At 39.6% G+C, this 26,239-nt stretch overlaps 1 protein-coding gene across 1 annotated transcript in view; it reads left to right on the forward strand.

Annotated features, from left to right (window-relative positions):
* Nubpl (NUBP iron-sulfur cluster assembly factor, mitochondrial) overlaps window positions 1-26,239 on the forward strand; it is a 192,549-nt gene that overhangs the window by 45,442 nt on the left and 120,868 nt on the right. The window contains exon 5 of the mRNA XM_021179009.3: window positions 26,128-26,167. Within this exon, the coding sequence (XP_021034668.1) occupies window positions 26,128-26,167 (40 nt within the window). The remainder of the gene's footprint in view (window positions 1-26,127; window positions 26,168-26,239) is intronic.

The raw sequence follows: 26,239 nt of genomic DNA on the forward strand, positions 1-26,239 counted from the left end.
TTTTTTAGCTTATAGTATTATTTTTTGTTGTGATTAAAAATTGTTTAAACATTGGTTGCTCATTAAGGTGGTTATGTATGTAATTTACTTTCAGACATCACTTATACTAAAGTCTGGGCTATTCTTTATGAGTGTGTGACTCGAGGGGTCTTATATTGCAAGCAACCCCTTACAGAGCTGATTCCTAATCTCATGAAAATACAGGGAGAGGCTTCTGCTTCTGCTGCAGCACAGTTTGCAGACAGGTGCCATGAACAGCGGTGTGAGTGTTAGCCACCGAAGAGTGGCGATGACTGAGGCACTCGGGTGACTGTGTCTTTAAAGACAGTGTGAATACTGAGGCTGTGGCACAGGTGTGATAAGAGCACTACTCTCCTTTCTCAGGCAGTCTGTTCAGGATCTGCCAGTGTGAGTGCTTGAGGGGAACTTCAGTGTACTAGAACCTTGGGAAGCTTGAAAAACAAAACTACCCCAAACTTGTTTTGTGCCAACAGGGTGATCTTGGTTCCCTAGGAAACAAACAGGATGGTTTAGGTGTTCATTCCCGAGGGTGAATTCTCAAAGCCTCAGCAGAATGTTAATTTTGGAGTCTTAGAGAAGGTTGCTACCATTGTGTTAACAGGTCTCACTTTGACATCTCTGCACTTTGTCATGTTAATTTGCCTTGTTATTCTGTTACAGTGATTACAACATACATAAAGTTATCTAAATATCAATTCAGACAAACTATGAGACCCGAGTTTCAGTGGTTTATGCTTGGGAGAGATTCTGGTGAATTGGCCTTCCTCTTCCTGGACTAAGCTGGGAAGCCTGGAGGCCAGACAGCTTCAGTATTGCCTCTTCTCTTCATTATTAAAACTGACACAGTAATGTAGTTTTCATCAATTTGCTCATTAAAAACCCCGTGGTAAAGTGGGTAGACTATGTATTATTCCCATTTTCCTCATTTTTTTTTTTTATTATTGAGAGAATTTCACAGTTTGTGGAATTAGGACACTATAGACTTGATTACCAAGAAAAATTTTATATCTGATCTAGAAAAGTGAATTCACTAACTGATGTAAAATCCCAAGGTTTATAATAGCTTTTGGTTTCTTTCTTTTTTTTTTTTTTTAATTTTAATTGAAAGTAGATTCTGTTCTCATATAATACATATTGACCACAGTTTCCCCTGCTTCCACTCCTCCCAACTCTCCTTCACCTCCCCTCTCCTCTAGATCCACTCTCTTTCCTGTTTCCCCTTCAGAAAAGAGCAGGCCTCCAAGAGATAATATAGCAAAATAGAACAAAGCAAGGTATGGCAAGGCAAGATAAGGTAACCCGATAGGAGGAAAAGAGTCCCAAGAACAGGCAAGAGAGTGAGAGATATACCTGCTCCTACTGTTAGAAGGTCCCCCACAAAACCAAAAGAAAACAAAAACAAGTTAGCAGCCATAAACATGCTCAGAGGGCCTGGTGCAGACCCTTGCAGGCCTGTGCTTGCTGCTTCAGTCTCTGTGAGTCCATGTGTGCCCTGCTTGGTTGATTTGGTATGCCATGTTCTCCTGGTGTTTTCCATCCCCTTCCTCTCTTCTGAGGGGTTCTCTGACCACCAAGAGGAGGGACCTCATATTTAAACACTCTCTCTGCATAATGTCTGGCACCTGCTACCATTTGCTGCCAGAGGAAGTCTCTCTGATGACTACTGGACAAGGCACTGCTCTATGAGTATAGCAGAATAGCAGTAGGAATCATTTTGTCTGTCTGTCCATTTGTGTCAGGAGTTTTATGTCAGGAGTCATTGTCTTTGACTGTTGTTTCTTCTATGGTATCTTCAGTGCCTGCAATTCTCTCTTCTATCTCTTGTGTTCTGTTGGTAAAGCTTGCCTTTGTAGCTCCTGTTCACATTACTAAAATATCTATCTTCAGAATTCTGTCAGTTTGTGTTTTCTTTATTGCTTCTATTTTCATTTTCAAGTCTTAAACAGTTTCATTTGTTTCCTCAACTGTTTGCTTTTTCTTGGGTTTCTTTAAGGGATATATTGATTTTCTCCATTTGTTTGTTTGTGTTTTCCTGGCTTTCTTTGAGGAATTTATTCATTTCCTCCTATTGTTTGTTTGTGTTTTTTCTGGATTTCTTTAAGGGATTTATCCCTGAAATATCTCAGAGGTGAGGTAGTGTGATGTCTGCTTAGCATGTAGAAAGCATATTGAGCAAGAACATCAACAGGTTGACATTGTTTTGACAGCCAGTCAGTGGCTAATTGCTGAAGCTTGTACTTGTGCCTGAATATAAAGCCTTGTTTTTAAAAAGAACAAATGCAATTGTTTTTCATTTCAATTCTTGAAGTAACACAGCACTCAAATTTCATATTATAGTGTAGCCAAAGCATAATCTTAAACATAATTGAGTAAAAAGGTTTTGGTTGAAGTGGCAAATAAATATTAAATGGTAGTTGCACTCAAGAATATGTTGATGGGGTTCATGAATGTGTGTGTGTGTGTGTGTGTGTGTGTGTGCATGCGCACACATGTACAGAACAGACACTGGCTGTCTTCCTGGACCCAAGTCCAGCTTATTTTTTGTAGTAGGATTTCTTGCTGGACTTAGGTTTCACCATTTCATCTGCACAGGCTGTGTGTCAAGCCACCAGGATCCTGCCTCTCTAGCGTTGTGCTTACAGATAACGTGCCATCACACCTGGATTTTGCATGGATGCCAAGCACCTGAGCTCAGTTCCTTCTATAGGAAGCACTTTAGCCACACGTGCATCATCCCTGCCTTCTGTGTAATATTTTTTGTGATAAGTTTTCTAAAGTGCCATTTGTTGGTAGAAATGACTGCACTCTTTCATGTTTTGTGATACTAATTCATTACCAGAATATCTGTGGATTTATTGAGTTTAGTTTTATTGAGGAGTGTCTTTTAATGTACTGAGTTAATGAAGTAAGAAAATTTTGAGAGCTGCAGCAAGAGGTTACTAAGATGCAAATGTCAGATGATTTAATTGAGGATGTACAGTGCATATTAATGATTAGATGGGAGATCCACACTAGTCTTTTCTATTGTTGGGAGGTAGTCATTTTGCATCAGATATAGCTTTCTTCAGCTTTGTCTAGGAACGGATGTATGTGTGGCTTATGGGAATTTGGAAAATCATTATGAGAAAATAACTTTCTATAATAGCACTTATGATTATGAAGGAGAGTTCTCTTTTCCTTTAGGTAACTCAACTGTGTAAAGGATGAAAATCAATTCTGGTTATTTCAGCGGAGGAAGAGATTTTAGGGTGTTGGTAAAGCTGTTGATATGTCTGTCCAAGTGTGATTCTGGTGGAGAACCCAGAACTTCTGACTTACTTTATGTTGGTTATTGTCCTTTGGATCCTGGCCTTCACCTGATGACAAAGACCCTCTGATTATATTTGGGGAAGATTCTGGGGGTATATTCCAGAATTCTTTTAATTTCATCTTGCCTGCACACCAAGGTCCTGTTCTTTTCTTTTGCACTCTTCGGTGAGGTGACACTAAACATAAGCAGGGAAAAGAATCTTAAGACATTGTGCTTGTGCTTTAGACACTATCCCTGAAGTCTCTCAGAGCTGAGGTCGAAGATCTTAGAAGAATATCCTCACTGTAGTTTATCAAGCCTAAAGACCACCTATGTTTCTACTGTGTGTGTGTGTGTGTGTGTGTGTGTGTGTGATAGGTTATTGGAGACAATTGACCTAACTACCTTTGTGATGTGTAACATGTTTTCCTTTGACGTTCTGAAGCTAGGAATAACTAGTTAGTTACTTTTTAGGTTTTTATTGCTCTGCTGCATACAGTCTTAGCTGGGTCTCACAGCTGGTATCACATTGGGAAAGTGCCTATTTAAAATAACAGTTCTCAACCTGTGGATCATGACCTCTTGGGTCACATATCAGATATCCTGTGTATCAGATATTTACAGTATGTCTCATAATAGTAGCAGAATTACAGTTATGAAGGAGCATTGAAAGAATTCTATAATTGGGAGTTACCACAGCATGAGGAACTGTGTTACGAAGATTGGGGACCACTGTGTTAAACTGTCTAGTAGCTAGTGTTTGTTTTATTCTTTCTTTCATGCGTTGGCAGCAAATAGTGCTGATCAGGTTTATCTGTGTAGATGGGAAACAGGCGGTATCTCTCTGTGCTTGGGATTAGCCTCAGCCACCAGAGAAAACGGAACCCTGCCACGTGATGACTGCTCCTGCATCCAAGGCCCAGCTTTAAAATGCATAGGTTACCATAAGTACAATATACTTGTCATCTGGCCTGTGTGTTAAGATTATTAGTACTTTACATGTATTTCGCTTCTACTATCTAGTCTCAGCTTAAACCAAAAGACATTTTCTTTTACCTTTGATCTAAGTGTTTTCTTGAAATCTTAAAATTTTAACTTTTTGCTATCTTTTTTTTGGTGAGAAAAATTAGAACTTAAAATATTATTGGGTAGAGGAAAGATAAACATGTTAATTCATTAATAATCCTTTGTTTACTTACGTATGATACTTCTGATTTGAAAAATACATCCCATTATGGCTAATCCATAGTTACCGTAATAGCTCACTGGATACCTTACAAAGAGTATAGTTTCATTTAAGGAAAGTAGCCTGGTTAACTAGGATGTAAATTCAGTTCTGAAGATATATGATACAGCGAGTATTCATCCATCTATCAGGAGACCTATAGGAAAAGGCAAGAGGGCATTAAACATGGAAAGTTTTGATGGCTGGGCTTTATGAGTTTAATCCTTTTACAAAAGAAAAAAGGAGAGAAATTATGTCTACACATACAAAGGTGGAAGAGAGTGAGGGAGGGAGAAGGAGAGAGAGGCAGGGAGGGAGGAGAGGAGTCACAGAAAGAGGGAGAGAGAGGGAGGGAGTGTTGAATTGGGGTGGAGCACTCTCACTAGGATTGGATAGCTTTGCTCTGGTGATATTGCCAGGCATGTAATGATGTACCGGTACAAGGCTTCTTCAATAGTATCTGTGGTAGTGACTTAATAATTCTTTTTCTTTAAAGGGGGTTGGGGAAAAAGAATAGTGACATTTCACTGAAAGACTTAATTTAGCTATTCACTTCCTCTAATTTTCACTGTGGAAACATCACTAACCTACTAGTTGTCATAAATTGTAGCCTAAAATCATACAAACCCTTTTATTCTCATAAACAGTGTCAGGATTCAAACCCTTCCCATTGTTACATGGTTACTGTGTGCCCTAACCAGTGTTGCTGATACTGCTGCCACCTACTTGGAAAGCCTCCTCCTTCCGCCTCGCCTTGCTCTGCTTCCTCACTACATAGCCTCTGTCCTGTCTCTGGACTCTGGGTCTTTATTCTCTCTTTGTGAAAGCCTGCCTCTGCCACCGCCACTGCCACCTCTATTGTCACCTCCACTGCCACCTCCATTGCCACCGCCACCTCTGCTGTCACCTCCTCTGTACCTCCACTGTCACATCCACTGTCACCTCCACTGCCACCTCCACTGCCCCGCCACCACCACTGCCACTGATGCTGTCACTGCCACTGCCATCTCTGCTGTCACCTCCACTGTCACCTCTACTGCTTTCCTCTCCCAGTCTTTCTTCTCACCAGCTCTTTGTTCTAATTTTCTCCTTACATTGTTTCAAGGTGCTGACTTTTTTGCTTGGCTTCATACACAACATGTATGTAGTCTTAGTTAAATATATGTATTTCACAGTTACCCTTGCTATATCTTATGTATTTTAGCTGCATAATTAGTCCTCTGCTATGTATATTTTAGATAAGTTGCAGGTTTTTTCCTTCTTGAATAATAAAGGTAATTTAAAGACTTTATCTTAGTAGCTAATCTTTGGGATTTATTTGACAGAGTATCTTAGACCGCTTTTCTGCCTCACTGTTTTTTAAAACAAAATAAAATGAAGCAACAACAACAAAACTTGAAAAAAAAAAACAATCAACCCTATAGGATTAGTAATTTCCCTTTGAGCATTATGGCCTATGGCATGGGTGTTTTCTAACTTCTAATAAAATCTCTTCATTTGCTAGATCATATCAGTCTTGTCTAGGATCTTTTGAGCTCACCTGGGCCTCTCCATCTGGGTAAATGGTATATCCCTGCATGCTGGACTTCTGCAGAATAAAACACTCTTAGCTTTTGCACACTATTTGAGTCTGGGGTATGATTCTTCAGCCAATCACGGACCCTTACATTATTATGTTATGATCATTATTCATAGCCCCTGTTGCAGCTTAATCGAATCACAGCTCAGAGGAATACAGTCCTCACAGTCAGGAAGACAAGATGGAAGAAAAGGCCTTTTCCTTTTGTCTTTTTTTTTTTTTAATTGCAGGATCATAGACTAGGATAATTTGACCATCTTTAGGCTGGGTCTTTCCTCCTCAGTTAAACCTTCACAGACATACCCAAAGGTGTGCCATGTTAATCTCATAGGTCTGTCATTCTTTTATTTCTTTTATTTTATATATACACACACAGATAAATAAAATTTGAGACTGGGTTTGTCCTAGTTAGGGTGTCATTGATGTTAAGAGATGCCTTGACAAATGGATGGACCTGGAGGGCATCATCCATCCTGAGTGAGGTAACCCAATCACAAAGGAACTCACACAATATGTACTTACTGATAAGTGGATATTAGCCCAGAAACTTAGGATACCCAAGATATAAGATACAATCTGCTAGACGCATGAAACTCAAGAAGAACGAAGACCAAAGTGTGGACACTTTGCCCCTTCTTAGAATTGGGAACAAAACACCCATGGAAGGAGTTACTGAGACAAAGTTTGGAGCTGTGACGAAAGGATGGACCATCTAGAGACTGCCATATCCGGGGATCCATCCCATAATCAGCTTCCAAATGCTGACACCATTGCATACACTAGCAAGATTTTGCTGAAAGGACCCAGATAGAGCTGTCTCTTGTGAGACTATGCCAGGGCCTAGCAAACACAGAAGTGGATGCTCACTGTCAGCTATTGGATGGACCACAGGGCCCCCAATGGAGGAGCTAGAGAAAGTAACCAAGGAGCTAAAGGGATCTGCAATCCTATAGGTGGAACAACAATATGAACTAACCAGTACACCCCCCCCCCCCAGCTCCTGTCTCTAGCTGCATATGTATAAGAAGATGACCTAGTTGGCCATCAGTGGAAGGAGAGGCCCATTGGACATGCAAACTTTATATGTCTCAGTATAGGGGAACAACAGGGCCAAGAAGTGGGAGTGGGTGGGTGGGGGAGCGTGTGGGGGACTTTTGGGATAGCATTGGAACTGTAAATGAAATAAATACCCAATTAAAAAAAAAGAGAGAGAGAGAGATGCCTTGAGTAAAGGAAAACGTTTGATTGGTGCCGGCTTGCAGTTTCAGAGGTCCAGTCCATTGTCGTCATGACACAGAGCATGGCACTGTGCAGGCAGACATGGTGCTGGAAATGCTGAAGAGTTTTTCTTCTTGATCCAAAGGAAGACTGTCTTCTGAAGGCAGCCAGTAGGAGGCTCTCTTCCACACTGGGCAGAGATTGAGCATAGGTAGCTCAGAGTCCACCCCCACAGTGACACACACCCTCCAACAAGGCCACACCTACTCAACATTGCCACACCCCCTAACTTTGTCACTTCTCATGGACTCAGCATTTTCAGATCACCACAAGGTGCTATCATGTCCAACTGTGCCATTGGTGTATTTTTGTTTTGAGACAGATTCTCACTCTGTAGGTTTTGGATGGCCTGGAACTTGCTATGTAGACCAGGCTGGGTTCAAACTGATGGAGATCAGCCTGACTCTGCCTCCAGGGTCCTTGGATTAGAGAAACTCACTTTTCTCTTGTTTTAGGCATCATGGTGGTAACCAACTTTTCATAGGCTCTGAGCAACTGCACAGAGTAGGCTACACAATAGCTGTTGCTTCAAGCCTGTGCATTGTGTACCTCTCTTCTTGTCCATAGTGAGACCTCCTTCTCTAAAGAGCACAGAGCCTGGGACCTGAGAAGATGTGCAATTCTTCCCAAATGCTAAGAGAGTCTAAGAGAATTTGTGGTGATTCTCCAAATGTAGTAATCAGTACATTGCAGTTTTATTTCAAGCAATTTTAAACCTCAAGGGAATATTTGTATGATTTTTAGAAATAGCTTAAAAGCTGTCTTTAAGAAATTACACAGAATAAAATGGCTGTTTTTTTTTCCAATTTGGTAACTTGATTTTAAAATGCAAATTTGTTAATATTAAAGTCTAAAGCTGAATATTTAACTTCTTTAAGAATGGGACAGCCTGGTGACTGTTTTCTTAATTTTTATTTTGAGAGAGGGAGGGAGGGAGGGAGGGAGGGAGGGAGAGAGAGAGAGAGAGAGAGAGAGAGAGAGAGAGAGAGAGAGAGAGAGAGAGAGAGAGATGTGTCTGTATGTGTACAATGCCAAAGCAAGAAAGGACATGGAATGTTCTTCTCTGTCATTTTCTGCATTACTGATTTGAGACAAAGTGTCTTATGGAAACTGTTCCAGCTAGGCTGGTTGACAATTGAGTCCTTAGGATCTGCTTACCCTCTCCCCCAAATAACTGGGATTACCAGCACTGCCATAATCTAGATTTTATGTGAGTATTAGGAATTCAAACTAAAGTCTCCTGTTTGCACAGTAACTGTTCTTAATGATTGAGCTATCTCACCATTTCCAGGGCTAGGTTTTAACTGATGGCCATTTGATCTTTTTATAATCTGGCTTCTCATTTCAAACAAATAATTGCACAATCTGGTAGTAGATGTTGTGCATTTAACCCATAAGCCTCAGGTAGCAAGAATATTTTGTCAGGTTTTGGTACAAATAGTAACTAAAAGTTATGCTATTGTTGTTTTAGTAATCAGGAGGCTCTGAGTCCAGATGGCTGGTTTTGGATGAATCAGTGGGTCCCACAGGCATTGGAAGAACAGTTAGGTGTTTTATATAAATGACCACCACACATTCTGTGACTAAAAGAGAGCACAGAAACATGTATTTAAACAGAGCATTGCCTTTTTAAGAAAATCTTGTCCCTTGCATCTTCTCTATTGAAGGAGGTATTATTTTTATTAGCAAACATTTATTATCTTCTGAGTAGTTAATCAATATGAGAAATACTTGATTCCTGGCTATGAGGTCAAACCATGTTTGCTCTCTACTCTGAGGTGTGTGTGGCAGAAACATTAGCATGGCATTTGGAGACCTAAGTGTGGTGATTCCAGGTCAATATAGAGTAAGAGAAATCTTTCATCTTCTAGTATCTTCGCCAATTTCTTCAGTGAATGTATGTGGGCCTTGCCTTAAAGAAAAATACATTTAGATTTTGAATTTGAGTTGGATCTTAAATTACTTTTATTTATTTGTGTGTGTTTGTATGGGCAGATGTGCTACTGTACACACATGAAGGTCAGAGAATGGCTTGCAGGAGTTAGTTTGTCCCTCTACGTTCTATGTCCTGGGGATCAGACTCAGGTTGTCATATTGGGCAGCAGTGCACTTGCTTCCTAAGGAGTCATGTTGGCAAGTTGTATCTTATAAATGATTTTATAGCATCATGCATTTATCATTTGAAGAATATTATTAGTTGTCTTATAAAGGTTTGTGTATTCCTAAAGGTTTGTGTATTTCATTGTGTGATTTTTAAAGTCATATTTGTTGATTGACAGTATTACTTATCAAATAATTCTTTAAATATTAGGAATTTGTAAAAATTCATGGTCAGATACAGGTTTTCTAAAAATTTTATTTACTGAAATTATTTCTTATTTTTTATTTTTATAGGCAACAAATAGTGTCAGTTGTACTTTGAAATAATTGTTTCATTTTGTATGATGAATACCCAACTCTCAATAGCGTTTATTGCCTGTCTTCCTTTTAGGTTAAGATGATGTCCCATGAAAAATGGCTGTAGTTCAAGGTGCAGCTCAAACCACTGTGCTAGGGGTTTTCTGTAGGGAAAACCATTGTAATTCAGAGGTGCTCTATTGTATTTCCTCATATGTCACACAAAATGTCAACAAGACCTGTTCTCCAGGGTTGAGATCTAATAAATCAAATTAGTTTGTACTACATAATTTATCATCTTTTCAGTGGATCTATTTTTTTTCCTGTGAGTACCTGGCAGCGAATAACACAGTAATTCTAGGCTGTGCTTCCACTGTCATGACCCAAAGACCTACCCAAAGATCTGTGCCTACCATGCTTTGTATTATCAGTGAAAGAGAAAGCTGGTCAAGGTACTGTGTGTGGCTTATACTGTGGCTTTCCTCTGTAGGAAGCTTAGTGTACCTATGGAGGCAGTCATGCTGGTTTGTATGATGTGAAAAGGCTCTTGGTGATCTCTAGAGAATCAGTGACCATTCTTGGATAACTGATGGTTCAGCCAAAAGTCATCGGTCTCTCTCTGGTTTAGCCATCGTTGTGATGGGTTTCCGGTCCTGTGGAATAAGTTTCTTTTCTTTTACTGAATCCCATGGAGGTGGGTGCTTTATGAGCAGAGCAGTTCCATCTAGAGTGGAAGCATTAAGACACACTATGCAAGTTCTCTAGGAGTCCCACTGGGTCTTCTCTCCTCCTTACTTACTAGTGCTGTTGATTTGTCAGCAATCGAAACCCTCTAAGTACAGTTTCAAAGCTATTATAGCTGAACACGATGGTAATGAAGCTGTTATGTCATGTTGGGATAAAGATGGGAATTGTCCCCAAGCTGCTTGCTGTTGGTTAATGCACTCAGATGCGACAGTGTAATAAACTGCATGCTAGCACATCTATGCTTTAAGTAATATGTAAGAAGTCAGAGGAGGGAAAGTTTGAGGACTGGTGAGGTGAGAATGGTTCCATGAAGATCATAGCCTCAAGCAAGACTTAATGAGGAAATAGGCTTGCGATTTTTACCGCTCTGGCAGGATCCTATGGTAGGAAGATCTTGGACTTCACAATTAGACTGATCCAGTCCCCAGTTGTGATGATGCATTTAAAGAGCATCTGTGAACTGAGAGCCAATTTGCTTCTTTCTATGAATTCTTTCACCTTTTTTACTCCTATTGGCTATTTCTGTTTCCCACTCCCAAAGTCCAAATTCCTTGTCCCCAAGGAGATGTCCAATAGCGAACCACTGTGAGATACTTCATTTATACATTGCAGCTTCACCTATGCATATTCAATCAAAGCAACCTTGCAGTCCTGGAATTTTGATTATTATATTTATCTCCCTGTTTTGCTATTTAGCTACTTTTACCCACACTAAAAAATGTAGACCATTTCTCAGCATTACTTAAAAGAGACCCTCTTTTATCTTTTATGGTTAGGCAGGAATCGTCCTTGCAAGTCAGGTCTGTAGCATCTGATTGCTGATTATAACTTCCTAACAGTTATAGAAGTAAAGTAGAATCTGTTTTTTTCCGTCGCATCTCCACTGTCAGCAAAATGAATGTGATGTTGTAGCACTGATCCAGTAAAGAAGGTAGGGGAGTTTGAGTATCTTGCTGTCTAGAAAGCTCGAACCTGGCTGCAAAGGGTAGACCTCCATATAGCTCTCCCATGGTTTCCTCATTCTCTCTCTACAAGAACTACCTATTCTAATTTTGTTTTCTATGATAGCCTTTGAGATATTTGTACACTGTGGTCATGGCTTTAATTTTTTTTTCCCCACTGATCATCTTTAGGTCTTCAAAGAATGTCATCTGTTGAAAGCAGGCAATTAAAAGTTGTGTTGACAAGGTGTTTAAAAAATTGAAAGGACATATATTCTGTTGAGTTGCAGTAAATACATGGATTTGAAAATTCCTAACACCATCACTGGGAACTTTCAGGCAGGATGCTCTTGAAATAAACACCTTCATTTTGCAGCTCTGTCTTGATTTTCTGACTAATAATGCAGATTCCTAAAGCACGTCTTGATACGATTCTTAGAGATAAAGTCGATAGATACATCAGTTTTATCATTTGTCTATTAATAATCATTGTGGAACTATATATCTCTTATTAAAGATACTTGAGGCCTTTAAAAGAACCTATTTCCCCTTGCTTTCTCTCTCTCTTCCTCTTCCTCCTCCCCTTCCTCCCTTCCTATGGTGACTTTCTGGCCTTGGTTCTTGGTGAGAGAGTCTGCATTTATTTATTTATTTATTTATTTATTTATTTATTTATTTATTTATTTAAAAGGAACTTAAATGGAGAATCTGCTAGCTTTTGTTTGTTTTTCAGACAGGATCTCAGTCCAGGCTGACCTCAAACTAGCAGTGTAAGTGAGACTAACCTTGTTCCTCCTAATAGGATGACAAGCGAGTAGCCCCATGCTCTGTGCAGTGCTGTGCATTGACCTCAGGGCCTCTCTAGCGTTAGGCAAGCTCTTTACCACTGAGCTACATGCCTTAGCCCCACCTTAGTAATTTTAATTTGAAATGTTTAATTAAATTAAAAACATATTGTATATGAATTGAGAAGACATTTTGTTGCAGATTAAAGAAAATCGAATACCACACTAGTAAAAACAAGAAACTAATTTCTCTTCCACATGAGAGGTTGGTAGCCACCAGTATTGATGAACATCTCTATTACACAAAGTCACTGGGAGCCTACATCTCTTCTGCTTCGCCATTTTATTATTCTTAGAGGCTTTTAATATGAAAAATATAAAATAATTTGCTCAAGCTCTTCAAGCCATGCTAGAACATTTAAGATAAGCTGACGTTAGGATAATTGGATTTATCTCATCATTAGCCTTACTTGATGTACACGAGTTGTTTATGCATTTAGATACATTTGGTTGTTAAGATTTACAAGGCAACCATGTGACATAGTTGAGATGCTTTGGAGAATTAGTTTACTTGGTTTGTAAATGTAGGTTTAAGTAACTTAATTGAACTAGTTTTATAATTGAAGATAATTGTTCAGGGGAATTTAATCTGTGATCAATTGAATATTTATAAAAGGTACAAGTAATTTTTTATTTCAACATTTCTTTATTTACTATACCAATAACAGGTTTACATGGCAAACTAAAGACTTATAGAACACCTTCAGAACATGAAACTTTAGAACATAAGGAACTGCTAAACATAAGGAATGATAGTATAGTGGTTAGTTTTAATTGTCAAGGTGACACAATGTAGAATCACCAGGAAGAGAGTTTCAGTGAGTGATTGTCTGGATCAGGATGCCATTGTGAGCATGTCTGTGGGTGATGGTCTTGATTGCTTTAATTAAGGAGGAAGAGCCACCCATTGTGGGAAGCACCATGCCTGCATTTGGGTCCTGAACTGTAAAACGTATAGAGAAACTATAAGCACAAGTAAGCACTGTACAAGCCAGCACACACAGCCTTTGTGATGCTGGGTGTGACAGGACTAGCCGCTTCAAGGTGCCTTGACTGACGTGCCACGAACAATCATGACCAGAAATTAAGGCTAAAATAAATAAGCAAGTTTTGTTGGAGTATTTTATCACAACACCAGAAATGAAACTAGGACATATAGATAACAATTTTGGCATAGAAAATTTACTAAGTTAACATTAAAGAGATAAGCCTGAGGCTGTAACATGAGGCTTAACACTCAGTTAAGCCTTTTGAAATAAAAAAAGCAGACATCAACCCCCCCTAAACATTAAAACACACACACACACACACACACACACACACACACACACACACACACACACACACACACTTCTGTTAAGGAGGAGAAGATAGTATTTTTTAGTCTGAACACAGTTATCACTGTGCCTTGATAGGTTAGGTGTTTGCTTTCAGGAGACTGAGATGTAAACCTTCCTCCTTCATGGCTGACTGTATGCTCAGAAAAAGCAGCCACATACAGAGGGGCCATGAGCGAGTCACTATCTTCATAAATTTGAATGACTGTTTATATGGAGAGGTGCAAACTAACTTAGCATTCTTTGGGAGTGGTTTTCGTTGTAAAACATTTTCAGATTTAATGGGCATTGGCTACTTCTTAGAGATCCAAATAGTACTAAAACACTTGTATTTTAAGATTTTTGAAATATTGACATTGTTCTGGATATTTGAATGTTTGTTTAAAAGTCAAGCTATGCCTTACACTTTAACTTAGGTTTTAAAAGCATGAGATTATCTTACAATTTTCTCCTCTTAAGTGATGGATCATAGAATGTTTACAAACCATGTATATGACAAAGCGTTAAAATATGTAAGAAATTCAGTAGCAAGAAAACAAGTAGTCTGATTGGAAAGTGGGCAGATTTGAAGAGACTTTTCTCAAACAAGATAAACGAATAAATGGTCCCTCAAGTATATGAAGACCCATACAATGTCACTTATGAACAGAGAGAAGTGCAAAATAAAGCTACAGTGTGCTATCACTATCACTTCACACCTGGTAGAACTGTGATGGTCACAATGACAGACAGTAGTGCACTCTGGTAGGCAAATACTAAAGAAGATGAGGCACAGGGAGCCAAAGTTCTGAGTCAGCCTGGGCTATCTGAGATTCCATTAAAAAAAAAACAAAAACCCAAAACACCACAAACCAAAGGAAGAGTCATAGTGTGGATATAAAGAAAGGGAGCCCATGCTATACTGTTGTTAAAGATGTAAGTTGTAGAGTGATAATGAAAAACAACTGAATGCTACAAAAAATGAAAATAAAACCAGTTACCATATATTCTAGAAACTTGTTTAGGTAGAAATCTAAAGGAAATTACATCTGTGTGTTGATGAGTTCTGCCCTTCTATGTTTGTTATAGCATTATTTAAGAAAATCAAGATGTAGGAAAAAAGTTAGTCAGCAGATAAATTGATACAGAAACTGGAGTTTATGTTTACAGTAGAATACTACTCAGCCACAGGATAGCCTTCCGTTTTCAGCCACCTGAATGAACCTGGAAAATATTATGCTTAGTGAAATAAGCCAGGCACAAGAAGATACTGTACTTCTGTGTTATTTCACTCACACCAAGTCCCTAAGAACAAAATTCAGAGTGAGAAAGTACAATTTTTGTTCCTAGGGGTTGGTGAATGGGCAGCAGCATGTGGAGATGTCATGTGCTCAGAAGTGCAGATTTTTAGTGAGACAGGGATAGGTCGTGAGCTCAAGAATCTTTTGTGCAGTGTAGTGCCAGCAGTTAGTGATGAGTTATTGCTTGGAAGTCCTCGGGGTAGATTTTATATGTTCTTATCACAAAGAATAAGCATGTGAAGTAATAGATATGTTAGTTGATTAAATAATCTCACAGAATATATGCATATCAGTGTATTACTTTGTTTACCACAAGCAACTTTGTTTACCACAAGCAGATATTTTTTGCTTATTTGAAAAACAGAGAGTAAAAAAGTCAATTTGCTTTTTCTTTATACAAATATTTCCTTTTAGATAAATGGTAGTTTTCTTCTCTTCATCAATAATATATCCAATATTATTATAAAATTTATAAAATTATCAAGCTTTTAGGTTACCTCAAAAATTTATGATGTTTTCTTTTATCCCCAAGGTGTCAAGGACTAGACCAGATCAGAGCTATCTTTTGTTGGCTGGTTTTGGCTGTAGCTCTTATCTATAGTGATTCCTTGGTTAGTGGTAATATTTATTTCCACCTAGACTGTATTTTTCATGAGGAGTTCCTGTGTCTGGCTGTTTTTGTCCTGTCCCTGGCTTTGTTCGCCTTTGCTTAAGTAGGCATTCAATAAATATGCCAGTGAGTGAGGGGAAACCGTTCTCTTACATGGTGAATAGTCATTGAGCCACTACAGTATAATTTTAAAAGTAAAAATAACTGACATGTCTTTTTTTGTAGAGATATAGCTATAGTATGAATTTTTTTTTTGATAATCTAATCTGCCACAGAGGAGATTCTGTAAAGCAGGCCACAGTTCTGCTGCATCCATAAGTCACCTTCTGGCCCTGAAGTCACCATCCTCCAGCCTTCCCTAGCATCATTCCTCTGGGCACATTTCACTTTGTTGTGTCACCAGTGTTGGTGACTCTGTGCTTATTTCTTCTGTACCTTGACTTTTTATCTACTAATGCTGTCATAGGGCCATGCAAACTCTTAAACCTCTAGTTTAGCCAGATGGTAGTAGAGTAAGGCTTATAATGTCTGTACTAAACATCTGTGGCAAGGATTGCCTCTTAGTATTTATTAGTAATGTGTTATCTTTTAGAGTTTTCATTATAACATGTTTATTTCCATTCTGCAGCTATACCTTTATGTCACTTTTATTATGTAATAATATTATAATTCTCAGCAGTTTTAAAATAATTTTTCATTTTTACGCTTTGTATCTGTTCCTTTTCTTTCAGAATCATCTGCGTTTATGTCATTGTTGTGATCACATATTCTGTAGGCCACACTAAGGCGGTGTCATGGTTTTGTATCTGTTATATTCTATTTAAGTCCTATTGTCTCTCTGTACTGGCAGTCATAATGCTGTCAGGCTTGTGTTGTCATATACATACCTGTGAGTATTCAGTCAGCAGATTGCCCCTGGCTAGGGCTATCTTTCCCATCCCTCTGTGTCCTACTGTGTCCCATCACTCTGTATCTCTCCTGGTGGCTGTGTCCTAGAGACTTCAAAATTCAGCTCAGGAATGCATCTGACCCATGGCTCTCAGTTCCTACTGAAAAGAAACTGTGGTGGTTTGAATAAGAAAGGCCTCCATAGGCCCATATATTTGAATGCTCAATCATCAGGGAGTGGTAGGAGGTGTGGCCTTGTAGGAGGAAGTGTGTAACTAGGGGTGGGTTTGGGGTTTCAAAAGTCCAAGCCAGTTCCAGTGTCTCTTTTTCTCTTCCCTGCAGATCTAGATGCAGAGCTCTCAGCTACTTCTCCAGCACCATGTCTGCCTGTGTGCCGTCATACTCCCCACCACCACTCCATTATTGGTAATGGACTAAACCTCTAAAACTCTAAGACAGCCCCAATTAAATACTTTCTTTTCTAAGAGTTGCGATGGTCATGGTGTTTCTTCACAGTAATAGGACGATTGAGCAAGACAGGAATTGTGAAAGACTAGTTTAGGGTCCTCAAGATGATACAGGTGCTTTCTATTGTGGAAAGTGTGGAAAGTTGAATTTGATCCCTGAAACCCACATAAAGATGGAAGGAGAGAATGGACTCCACACAATTGTCCTTCAATATCTGCACTGTATTATGACTTGTGCTTGCTCACCCACTCTATCAGCCCCTTGATAGAATAAATAAAAATAATTGGGAGGGGCATTTTGAGCCAGGGTCTTTTGTATGTAGCCCTGGCTGTCCTGAAACTCACTCTGTAGACTAGGCTGGCCTCAAACTCCAAGTGCTAGGATTAAAAATGGTGTCTTAGTTAGAGTTTCTATTGCTGTGAAGAAACACCATGAGCACAGTAACTCTTATAAAGGCAAACATTTAACTGGGGCTGGCTTACAGTTTCAGAGGCTCAGTCCATTATCATCATGGTGTGAAGCATGGCAGTGTGCAGGAAGACGTGGTGCTGGAGGAGGAGCTAAGAGTTGCACATCTGGATCAGCAGGAAATGAATGTCACACTGGGCATGGCTTGAGCATCTGAGACCTCAAAGCCAGCTCCTCAGTGACATACTTCCTCCAACAAAGCCACATACTCCAACAAGGTCACATTTCTTAATGGTGCCACTCCCTATGGGCCTATGGGGGACATTTTTATTTAAACCACCACATTCTACTTCCTGGCCCCCATAGGCTTGTAGACATAGCATAATGCAAAACGTATTTAGTCTAACAGTTTCAAATTTGCTTAAAAGTCCAAAGTCTCTTCCAGGACTCATGACAATTTCTTAGCTGTAATTCATGTAAAATCAAAATGAAAACTCAGCTCACAAGCTTCCAACATTTAATAGCACAAGATACATATTACCATTCCAAAAGGAAGGCAGGGAACACAATGAGGGAGTATTGGACCAAAGCAAGACTGAAAACCAGCTGGGCAAACTCCAAACTCTGCATCTCCATGTCTCCATTTCCATGCATCTGATATCAAAACGCTTTTCAGATCTCCAACTCCTTTCAGCTTTGCTGACTGCAGCACACTTCTTTCTCTTGGCCTGGTTCCACTCCCTGTTAGCAGCTTTCCTAGGCTGTTATCCCACATCTCTGGCATCTCCCATGTTTTGGGATCTCAAAGGCATTCCAGGCTTCACCCTCACAGTTTTACTCAGTGACCTCTTTAGGCCTCCATGCAGGGACACCCCTGCCACATACGTAATCTTGGTGTTTTTTTCTTAATTGTGGAGGGAGATTCCATAACCCATTTCTTCTATCCTTGGCTCTAAATCCAGAACCATGTGTCTGAAGCTGCCACTTTCTGCTGCTTGCTAGGGTTGGGACACGATCTTTTTATTCAGTTACATCTTTATCAGCTTTCTGTTCTCATGGTTTCCTTCCCTGCCTAAGACTGACTATCCTGAAACTCAGTTGGTGGGCCTGGTCGGCCTTGCATTTAGAGATAGCTTGCCTTTGCCTCTTGAGTGCTGGGATTAAAGCCCTGTGCCACTACACCTGGCGCTAAGGTTTTCTTTAATTGCTTTTCACAAGTTGTAAGCTTTAGCTGGGTGGGGTTTTGCCCCGAGGTCATTATTCCCTTTATTCCATCTAACATCATCAGGCTTTTACTTAGTCTGTTTATCTCCTTGAACACAGGCTTTAGCTCCATTCTACTTCCTGGTGCCCCTTTCCTCCGTGAACTGTACATTTTGACATTTTCCTTGTTCTGGTTGCTCCTTTTCATTATAGATCTGCCTGAGTATGAACACCAGTAACCACAGAGCAGAGTCAGTACTAGGCTGTTTTGAAATTTCCTCTGCCAATGCCTTTAGTTCAATACTATTCAGAATAGCATCAGGCAGAGTTTTTGCATAAGGGCAAAAAGCAACCGTATTCTTAGCCAAACAAGAATGTCTGTAGGCCACATACATATACATTCTCTTCTGAAGACTCTTGAGACTGGCTCTCACAGCTCAAATCACCTCAGCACCTTTGTCTTCCATGTTACGTAGCACATTAAGTCCCATTTAAAGCATTCAACTGCTTTTCTAATCCATCGTCCTAAAGTCCACATTTCTCCAAACAAAAGCATGGTCAGGCCTATCACAGCAAGACATACACCACCATGCTTGGCTAATGAAAATTTTAAAAAATTGAGTTAAAGTAGATGCCAGTTTTGCATGTCATATACATTTGTTAAGAAGGCTAGAAATGTTACCTTATAAACAGAAAGGTTGTGGATAACAGAAACTCAATAAAATAACAAACAAGTATGTCAACTGCAGTTTTTGCCAGTAGTAGCCCTAGATAGGACCTTTTCGTTCACTACGTTCACAGACAAGAATATGAATTATCAACATGCTTTGAGTGTTCTGCCATTTGTATTCTAATGAACTAGCTGTCTCTGTTTAAACAAACATTAACTTTTTATTTCAAAATATTACTACCTCATTTTTTTTTAGGTCTGTATGCAAAGTGACATGTTTTATTAAAGCTTCTTCATAGACATTGGCCAATAAAACTATGGGTTTTATTCATAACCCATTTCTGCCTGCTTTCTTCTTTTGAGAACTATGTAGTTCATTAGTTCATACATTGAGAAGATGATTTAGTTTAAAAAATTTCAGTTTTGCATTTCTTTACATGTTCTTGATGTTAGCCCTCCATCTAAAACACAGTTGGAAAATTATTTTTACCATGTAAACTGCGTCTTTACTGTGGTGATTGTTTCTTTTGCTGTGCAGCTTTTTAATTTCAGGCAACTCCATCTGTCAGTTCTTGGGATTATTTTCTGAGCTTTTGGAGTCCTTTTCAAAAAAATCTTTTCCTCTGCTTCTATTTTGAAGCGTTCCCTCTACTTTTTCCTTTAGCAGTTTTAAATTTTCCTCTCTTATGTTGAAGTCATTGATCCATTTTAATAGCTCTTAAATGCATAATTTTTGAGGTGGGGTAGGAAAGATGGATTTAGATTCCCCAGAACCTGCAAGCTTAAATTTATAACGTAATTTAGCCTAGTCAAGTTGTTTTCCTAATAGAATCTCTCCCTCAGAGAAAGTGTATTTCTGTTGAATACTGTATAGTTGGAAGAGGTGAGAGCTTTTACTGGGAAAGAGGTTGGCTGGCCTTCAGCTTAGGCCAGGAACTAGTGTGAGATGGAGGGTAGCAGGATGTTACAAAGGGGAAAGAGGAGAGCCACACTTAGCTGTGTGTATAGTGACACATACTTAGAATGCAGTTAGGAATTATGCTCATTCCATGAAGTTACAGTAGATTCTCCTTTAAGACCCATGACCTCACTAGCCCAGGGTAGTTGGTTTTGTTTCAGTACCCACCATGTTGATTTCTTTGGGCATATGCTGAGGAGTGGCACATCAGGGTAATATGATAGATACAGTTTTAGCTCTTTGAGGAGTCTCCATACTGAGTTCCAGAGTGGCTGCAGTTTGCAGTCCTACCAACTGTACACGGGGGTTCCCTTTCCCCATGTCCTTGCCAGTGTTTGTTGTCTGGTTTTTTTGTCTGTTTTGTTTTGTTTTTGCTTGTTTGTTTTCATCTTAACCATTCTGAATGGGGTAAGATGAAACCTCAAAGTTGTTTGATTTGCATTACCCTAACTGCTGAGGATAACAAACCTTTTCCAAAAAAGATATTTCTTAGCCATTTTTTATTTCTTTTGAGAAATATCTGTTCAGTTCCATTGCTCTTATTTTGAATGGGCCATTTGCCTTTATGCCTGATTTTTGAGTTCTTTCTGTATTCTAGATATTACTCCTCTGTCAGATATATATCTGTTGATTTGGTAGGCACGTTCTCCTTGTGTCCTCCTTCCCCTCTGACTCCTACTGTCTGTCCTTCTTTCCTTTCACTCTTATGCATGGTTCCCTGATCTCCAAGGGGAGGGACTTGATGAAGACCTCCAAGTTAGACTCTCCGCCTAAGGTCTAGCTGTGGGTCTCTGTATCCATTCCCATCTGCTGCCCGAGAAGTAAGCCTCTCTGATGATGACGGGACAAAGACACTGATGTATGAATATAGCAGAATATTTTGTTTGTTTGTTTGTTTTGCCAGTAGTGTTTGGCTCTGCCTTAGGCCTCTTGGTTATCCAATCTTCATTTGGAGATTGGATAATTTCTGGCCATTCAGGCAGTGTAGGGCATGAGCTCCCATTTGTGACATGGGACGCAAGTTAAATCACACATCAGTGGCCATTCCCTTAGTTCTGGGCCACTATTGCTCCAGCACATCTTGCAGGCAGGAAAGGTTGTAAGAGGAGGATTTCATGTCTGGGTTGGTGTCCAGGTTTCTCTTTTTATAGCTTGCAGAGTACCTTCTCACACCAAGTAGACTAGAGTGTAATAGGGAAGGCTCCAAGCACACATCAGGTGGACCTCTATGTTCAATGAGTTGTGTGGATGTTGTCTTTGGCATTGGGCCCAGCTGTCAGTTTTCAGAGCAACCTTCTGTCCTTGCATCAGCATGGATTGCTTAGGGATCTCCACAGGATCTGCTTGACTCACAATTCAATGAAATGCAACCCAGCCTCGCCACTGGAAGCCTTCCCTGGTTACAAAAATGGCTAGTTCAGACTCTGTATCTTCTATTCCTGGGGATCCTCACTGGGACCCTAACTTCATATAGTCCAGAAGTTTGCACTGCACTAGACTCCTACCTTGTGCCCACAATGCTTCCCAATTCCAGCTATCTTTTCCTGTACTCTCTCCATAGCTTTCTCCCTCCAACAACCTGATCCTTCCTACTCTCTCCACCCTTCCAAGTCCATCAACAAAAGTTATTCTATTTCCCCTTCCCAGGGAGGTTCATGCATTCTCCCTAGAAATCTCTTTTCCTAACCAGTTTGTACCTATGGATTGTAGCTTGATTATCATTTACTTAATAGCTAATATCCACTTGTAAGTAAATACATACAATATTTGTCTTTCTGAGTCTGGATTACCTTATTCAGGATGTTTTCTAGTTCCATCCATTTGCCTGCAAATTTTATGGTGTCCCCCCCCCCCCTTATCTCCATTGTGTTGAGGGATATCTAGGTTGTTTCCAGTTTCTGCCTATTATGAATAAAGTCATTACAAACATAGTTGAGCAAGTATTTTTGTGGTAGGTTGGAATGTCATTTGGGTATATGCACAAGAGTGGCTTGAAGTAGACTGATTGAAGTATATGGATTACCAACTTTCTGGAGAATCACCACATTGATTTCCATAGTGGTTGTACTAGTTTGCACTCCCACCAGCCATGGAGGAGTGTTCCCCTTGTTCCACAACCTTGCCAGCATGAGCTGTCACTTGTGTTTGTTGATCTTAGCCACTCTCACAGGTGTAAGATGGAACTTCAATGAAGTTTTGATTTGCGTTTCCCTGATGGCTAAGGATGTTAAACATTTTGTTAAAATTTTTTTTAGTCATTGGAGATTCCTCTATTGGTAATTCTGTTTAGATTTGTATCTCATTTTAAAATTGGATTATTTGTTTTTTTAGTATCCAGGGTTTTGAGTTCTTTATATATTTTGGGAGTTAAACCTGTATCAGATATGGATTTGGTAAAAAGTCTTTTCTCATACCCTAGGCTTCCTTTTTGTCTGATTGACAGTGTCCTTTGTCTTACAGAAGCTTTTCAGTTTCATGACGTCCCATTTATTCATTGTTGATCTTAGTGGCTGTGCTATGGGTGTTCTGTTCAGAAAGTTGTCCCTGTGTGTGTCTCCAGTGTGTTCAAGGTTATTTCTTCCTTTCTTTCCTGTGAGGTTCAGTTTGTCTGGTTTTATTTTGAGGTCTTTGATGTACTTGGACTTGAATTTGTGCATGTGATAAATATGAAACTATTTGCATTCTTTTACATGTCGACATCCACTTGACCAGCACCATTTGTTGAAGATGCTTTCTTTTTTCCACTGTGTATTTCTGGATTCTTTATCAAAAGCAAGGTGCCCATAATTGTTTGAATTTATGTCTGGGTCTTCAGTTTGATTTCATTCATCAACATGTCTGTTTTCATGACAATACTATGTGGTTTTTAATACTATAGTTCTGTAGTACAGCTTAAAATCAGGGATGGTGACACCTCTAGCAGTTCTTTTTATCAAAATTCCAACACAGTTCTTTTCAGACCTTCAAAGGGTAATTCTCAACCACAAGGAAAACCAAAAAACCCAGGATAGCTAAAATATTCCTGAACAATTAAAGATGGTATTTACTTAATTTTGATGTTTCTCTATTCCTTTTTTTTGTCCAGTTTACCTATACATTGGAGAAAGTGGAATATTCAGAGCATAGGGTTTGGTGGATGTAAGTTTTTTATATGCGGTTTGTATCTTGGAAAGTCCCCCCACCCCCTTTAACCAGGGCAGATAGTTTTACTTGTTACAGTAGCCTAGATTGGTGATTGAGATCTTTCCAAGTCCTCATGGAGAAGTACTGTTAGACTGATGGGCGTTGGGGCCTGCCTTTATGTATGACTTGTATTTCTCCAAGTTCTCATGGAGAAATACTGTTACACTGATGGGCGTTGGGGCTTGCCTTTATGTATGACTTGTATTATTTCTCCTTTTGCAGCATTCAGTGCTCTTTCTTGGCTATGTGTATTTAGTGTTTCAATTGTGATATGCTGTGGGCAGTTTCTTGTCTTGTCTATCTGGCGTTCTGTGTTCTTGGTTTTGTACAGGTATGTCTTTCCTTAGTTTGGTGGGTTTCTTTTATGGTTTCGTTGAATATCTGATCTATGCCATTGACTTGGGACTGTTCTCTCTCTGCTATGCCTGTAATTTGAAGATTTGGACTTCTCCTTGTGACCCACAATTCCTGCATGTTCCTTTCCTTTGCTTAAAACCATTTATTTCTATTCCTTGCTTTGTCTGTTCTAATGACTGTTTCAGCTCTGAGTCTGGTTGTTCTAACTTCTATTTGATCCTTTCTGCTTGTTAGGCTTTTCCTTGAGGCTTCTTGTTGGGTTATTGAGTTTTAAATTCCATTTACATTTCTGCTTGAGCTCTCTTCAGTCTTTTTTTGTTTTGTTTTGTTGTTGTTGTTTTTTTGTTTTTTGAGACAGGGTTTCTCTGTATAGCCCTGGCTGTCCTGGAACTCACTTTGTAGATCAGGCTGGCCTCGAACTCAGAAATCTGCCTGCCTCTGCCTCTGCCTCCCGAGTGCTGGGATTAAAGGCGTGCGCCACAGTCTTATATTGATATTAGTTTTCAAATTCTGAATTTTACTTGTCATTTCATTCAGTCTTACCTTGGTCTTGTTTATCATTCACATATATATTTTTTAAAGTTTTTTTTTTTTTTAAATTCATTGAGCTGTTTCTTGTATCTTCTTTAAATGTCTTGAACTCTTTGATGATGTCCCTGATTGTTCTTTTAAATTCTGTATTTTAAGCATTCTCATTGCAGAACATTTCTGTAGGAATGGTGGGTATTTTGGGGGGTTACTATCTTGATCTTTCATATTGTTTGTGCTTTTGCAATGAGACCTAGGCATATGGACTTCTTTTGTTAGTTCTCTGTCTGAAAGTAATACAGCAGTCTGGGACAGAGCCCAGGGTTTATATTTATAGGACAGGGCAGGCATGATGGTTGGATATGGTGTGGGTGTGATAAAGTCAAGTGGATACAGGGACTAGTCTCGTATAAAGGATGTGGGTGCTGCAGTTATAGAACTTTGGAATGGCTAGGCCAGGGCATGAGATGTGAGATGCATCCTAGATCTGGGGATTGGAGAGGGCTCATGTTGGAGAGAAACTGACGGGCTTCCTGGGCTGGGTCCCATTGTAAGACGCCTGAGCCTGGAGGCTGGATCAGCAGAGGAGGGATGAAATCAGGTGGTAGGATTGTACTTCTGCTGGTAGGATGTATATCCTGGCTGAAGTCTGGAGGTTGAAGGTAATGTGCATCCTGGCCAAAGCTTGGAGATTGGGAATAGTGCTGCCCAAACTTGGCTAAGGCACCTGGATGCTGGACCTGGGATAGAACCAGGCACTGGGGAGGGTGTGTGAATGGTAGGATCAGATGGACTCTCTAGGCTAAGTCCTGGCACAATGCCTGTAGTAGGACAAGACCTGTCAAAGAGGTTTGATGTGGGAGAGAGATGAAGTCCTAATACTTTTGATGAGAGGCTAAGGATTGTGTCTTAGTTAGGTTTCTTTTCCTGCACAAACATCATGACCAAGAAACAAGTTGGGGAGGAAAGGATTTATTCAGCTTATACTTCCATGTTGCTGTTCATCACCAAAGGAAGTCAGGACTGGAACTCAAGCAGGTCAGGAAGCAGGAGCTGATGCAGAGGCCATGGAGGGATGTTCCTTACTGGCTTGCTTCCCCTGGCTTGCTCAGCTTGCTTTCTTATAGAACCCAAGACTACCAGCCCAGGGATGGCACCACCCACAAGGGGCTCTTCTCCCTTGATCACTAATTGAGAAAATACCTTACAGCTGGATCTCATGGAGGCATTTCCTCAACTGAAGCTCCTTTCTTTGTGATAACTTCAGCCTGTGTCAAGTTGACACAGAACCAGCCAGTATAGATTGTATTAGTAGTTTTTCTTATTCTTGTTACAGAATACCTGACAAAAGCAATTCATAGGAGCAAAGGTTTCTTTTGGCCTACAGTATGAGATTTAGTTCATTGTGGTGAGGAACAGGAGATGGCTGTTAGAGGTCTATTCTTGCTCCTTTTTATCTACCCTAGGACCTTTGTACAGGGTTTAGTGCTGCCCGCATTCAGGGTGGGTCTTCCATTGTCCTTAAGCTTCCATGGAAACACCCTTCTAGAAATAGAGCAGAGTTTCCAAGGTGATTCTAACCAGGCAAATTACAAAGAAGATTAATCCTCACCCGGGAGAATAAGAAAAGGAGAAAGGGAAGGATTTTAATCCAAGAGTACATGGTTTCTTAATCAAAGGACACACTGTACCATTTAGTTAGGAGCATAGTTCAATGAGTTATTGTACAATATTATTATGTACATCAAAATTGCCAAAAGTAGATTTAAGTGTTCTCACCTCAAAGAAATAAGAGAAATAAATGGTAATGCGTAAGTTAGTTAGCTCAATTTACTCTACAAACCACATGTGTATGAGGTACTTAGGTGCACTGTTGTATACTCTTCTAACAGAGGTTTTTTCTATCTTATTCCAGATAACCTAATGAGGCCTCTTTTGAATTATGGTATTGCTTGGTGAGTGTATTTTTAAAATTTAGTACTTCCAGAAGAATACTATTAACTTGTATAAATGAATTATATTTTTGT

The sequence above is a fragment of the Mus caroli genome, unplaced genomic scaffold (assembly GCF_978045245.1).
Source record: "Mus caroli unplaced genomic scaffold, Mus_caroli_1 scaffold_14, whole genome shotgun sequence".
Classification (NCBI taxonomy): Eukaryota; Metazoa; Chordata; class Mammalia; order Rodentia; family Muridae; genus Mus; species Mus caroli.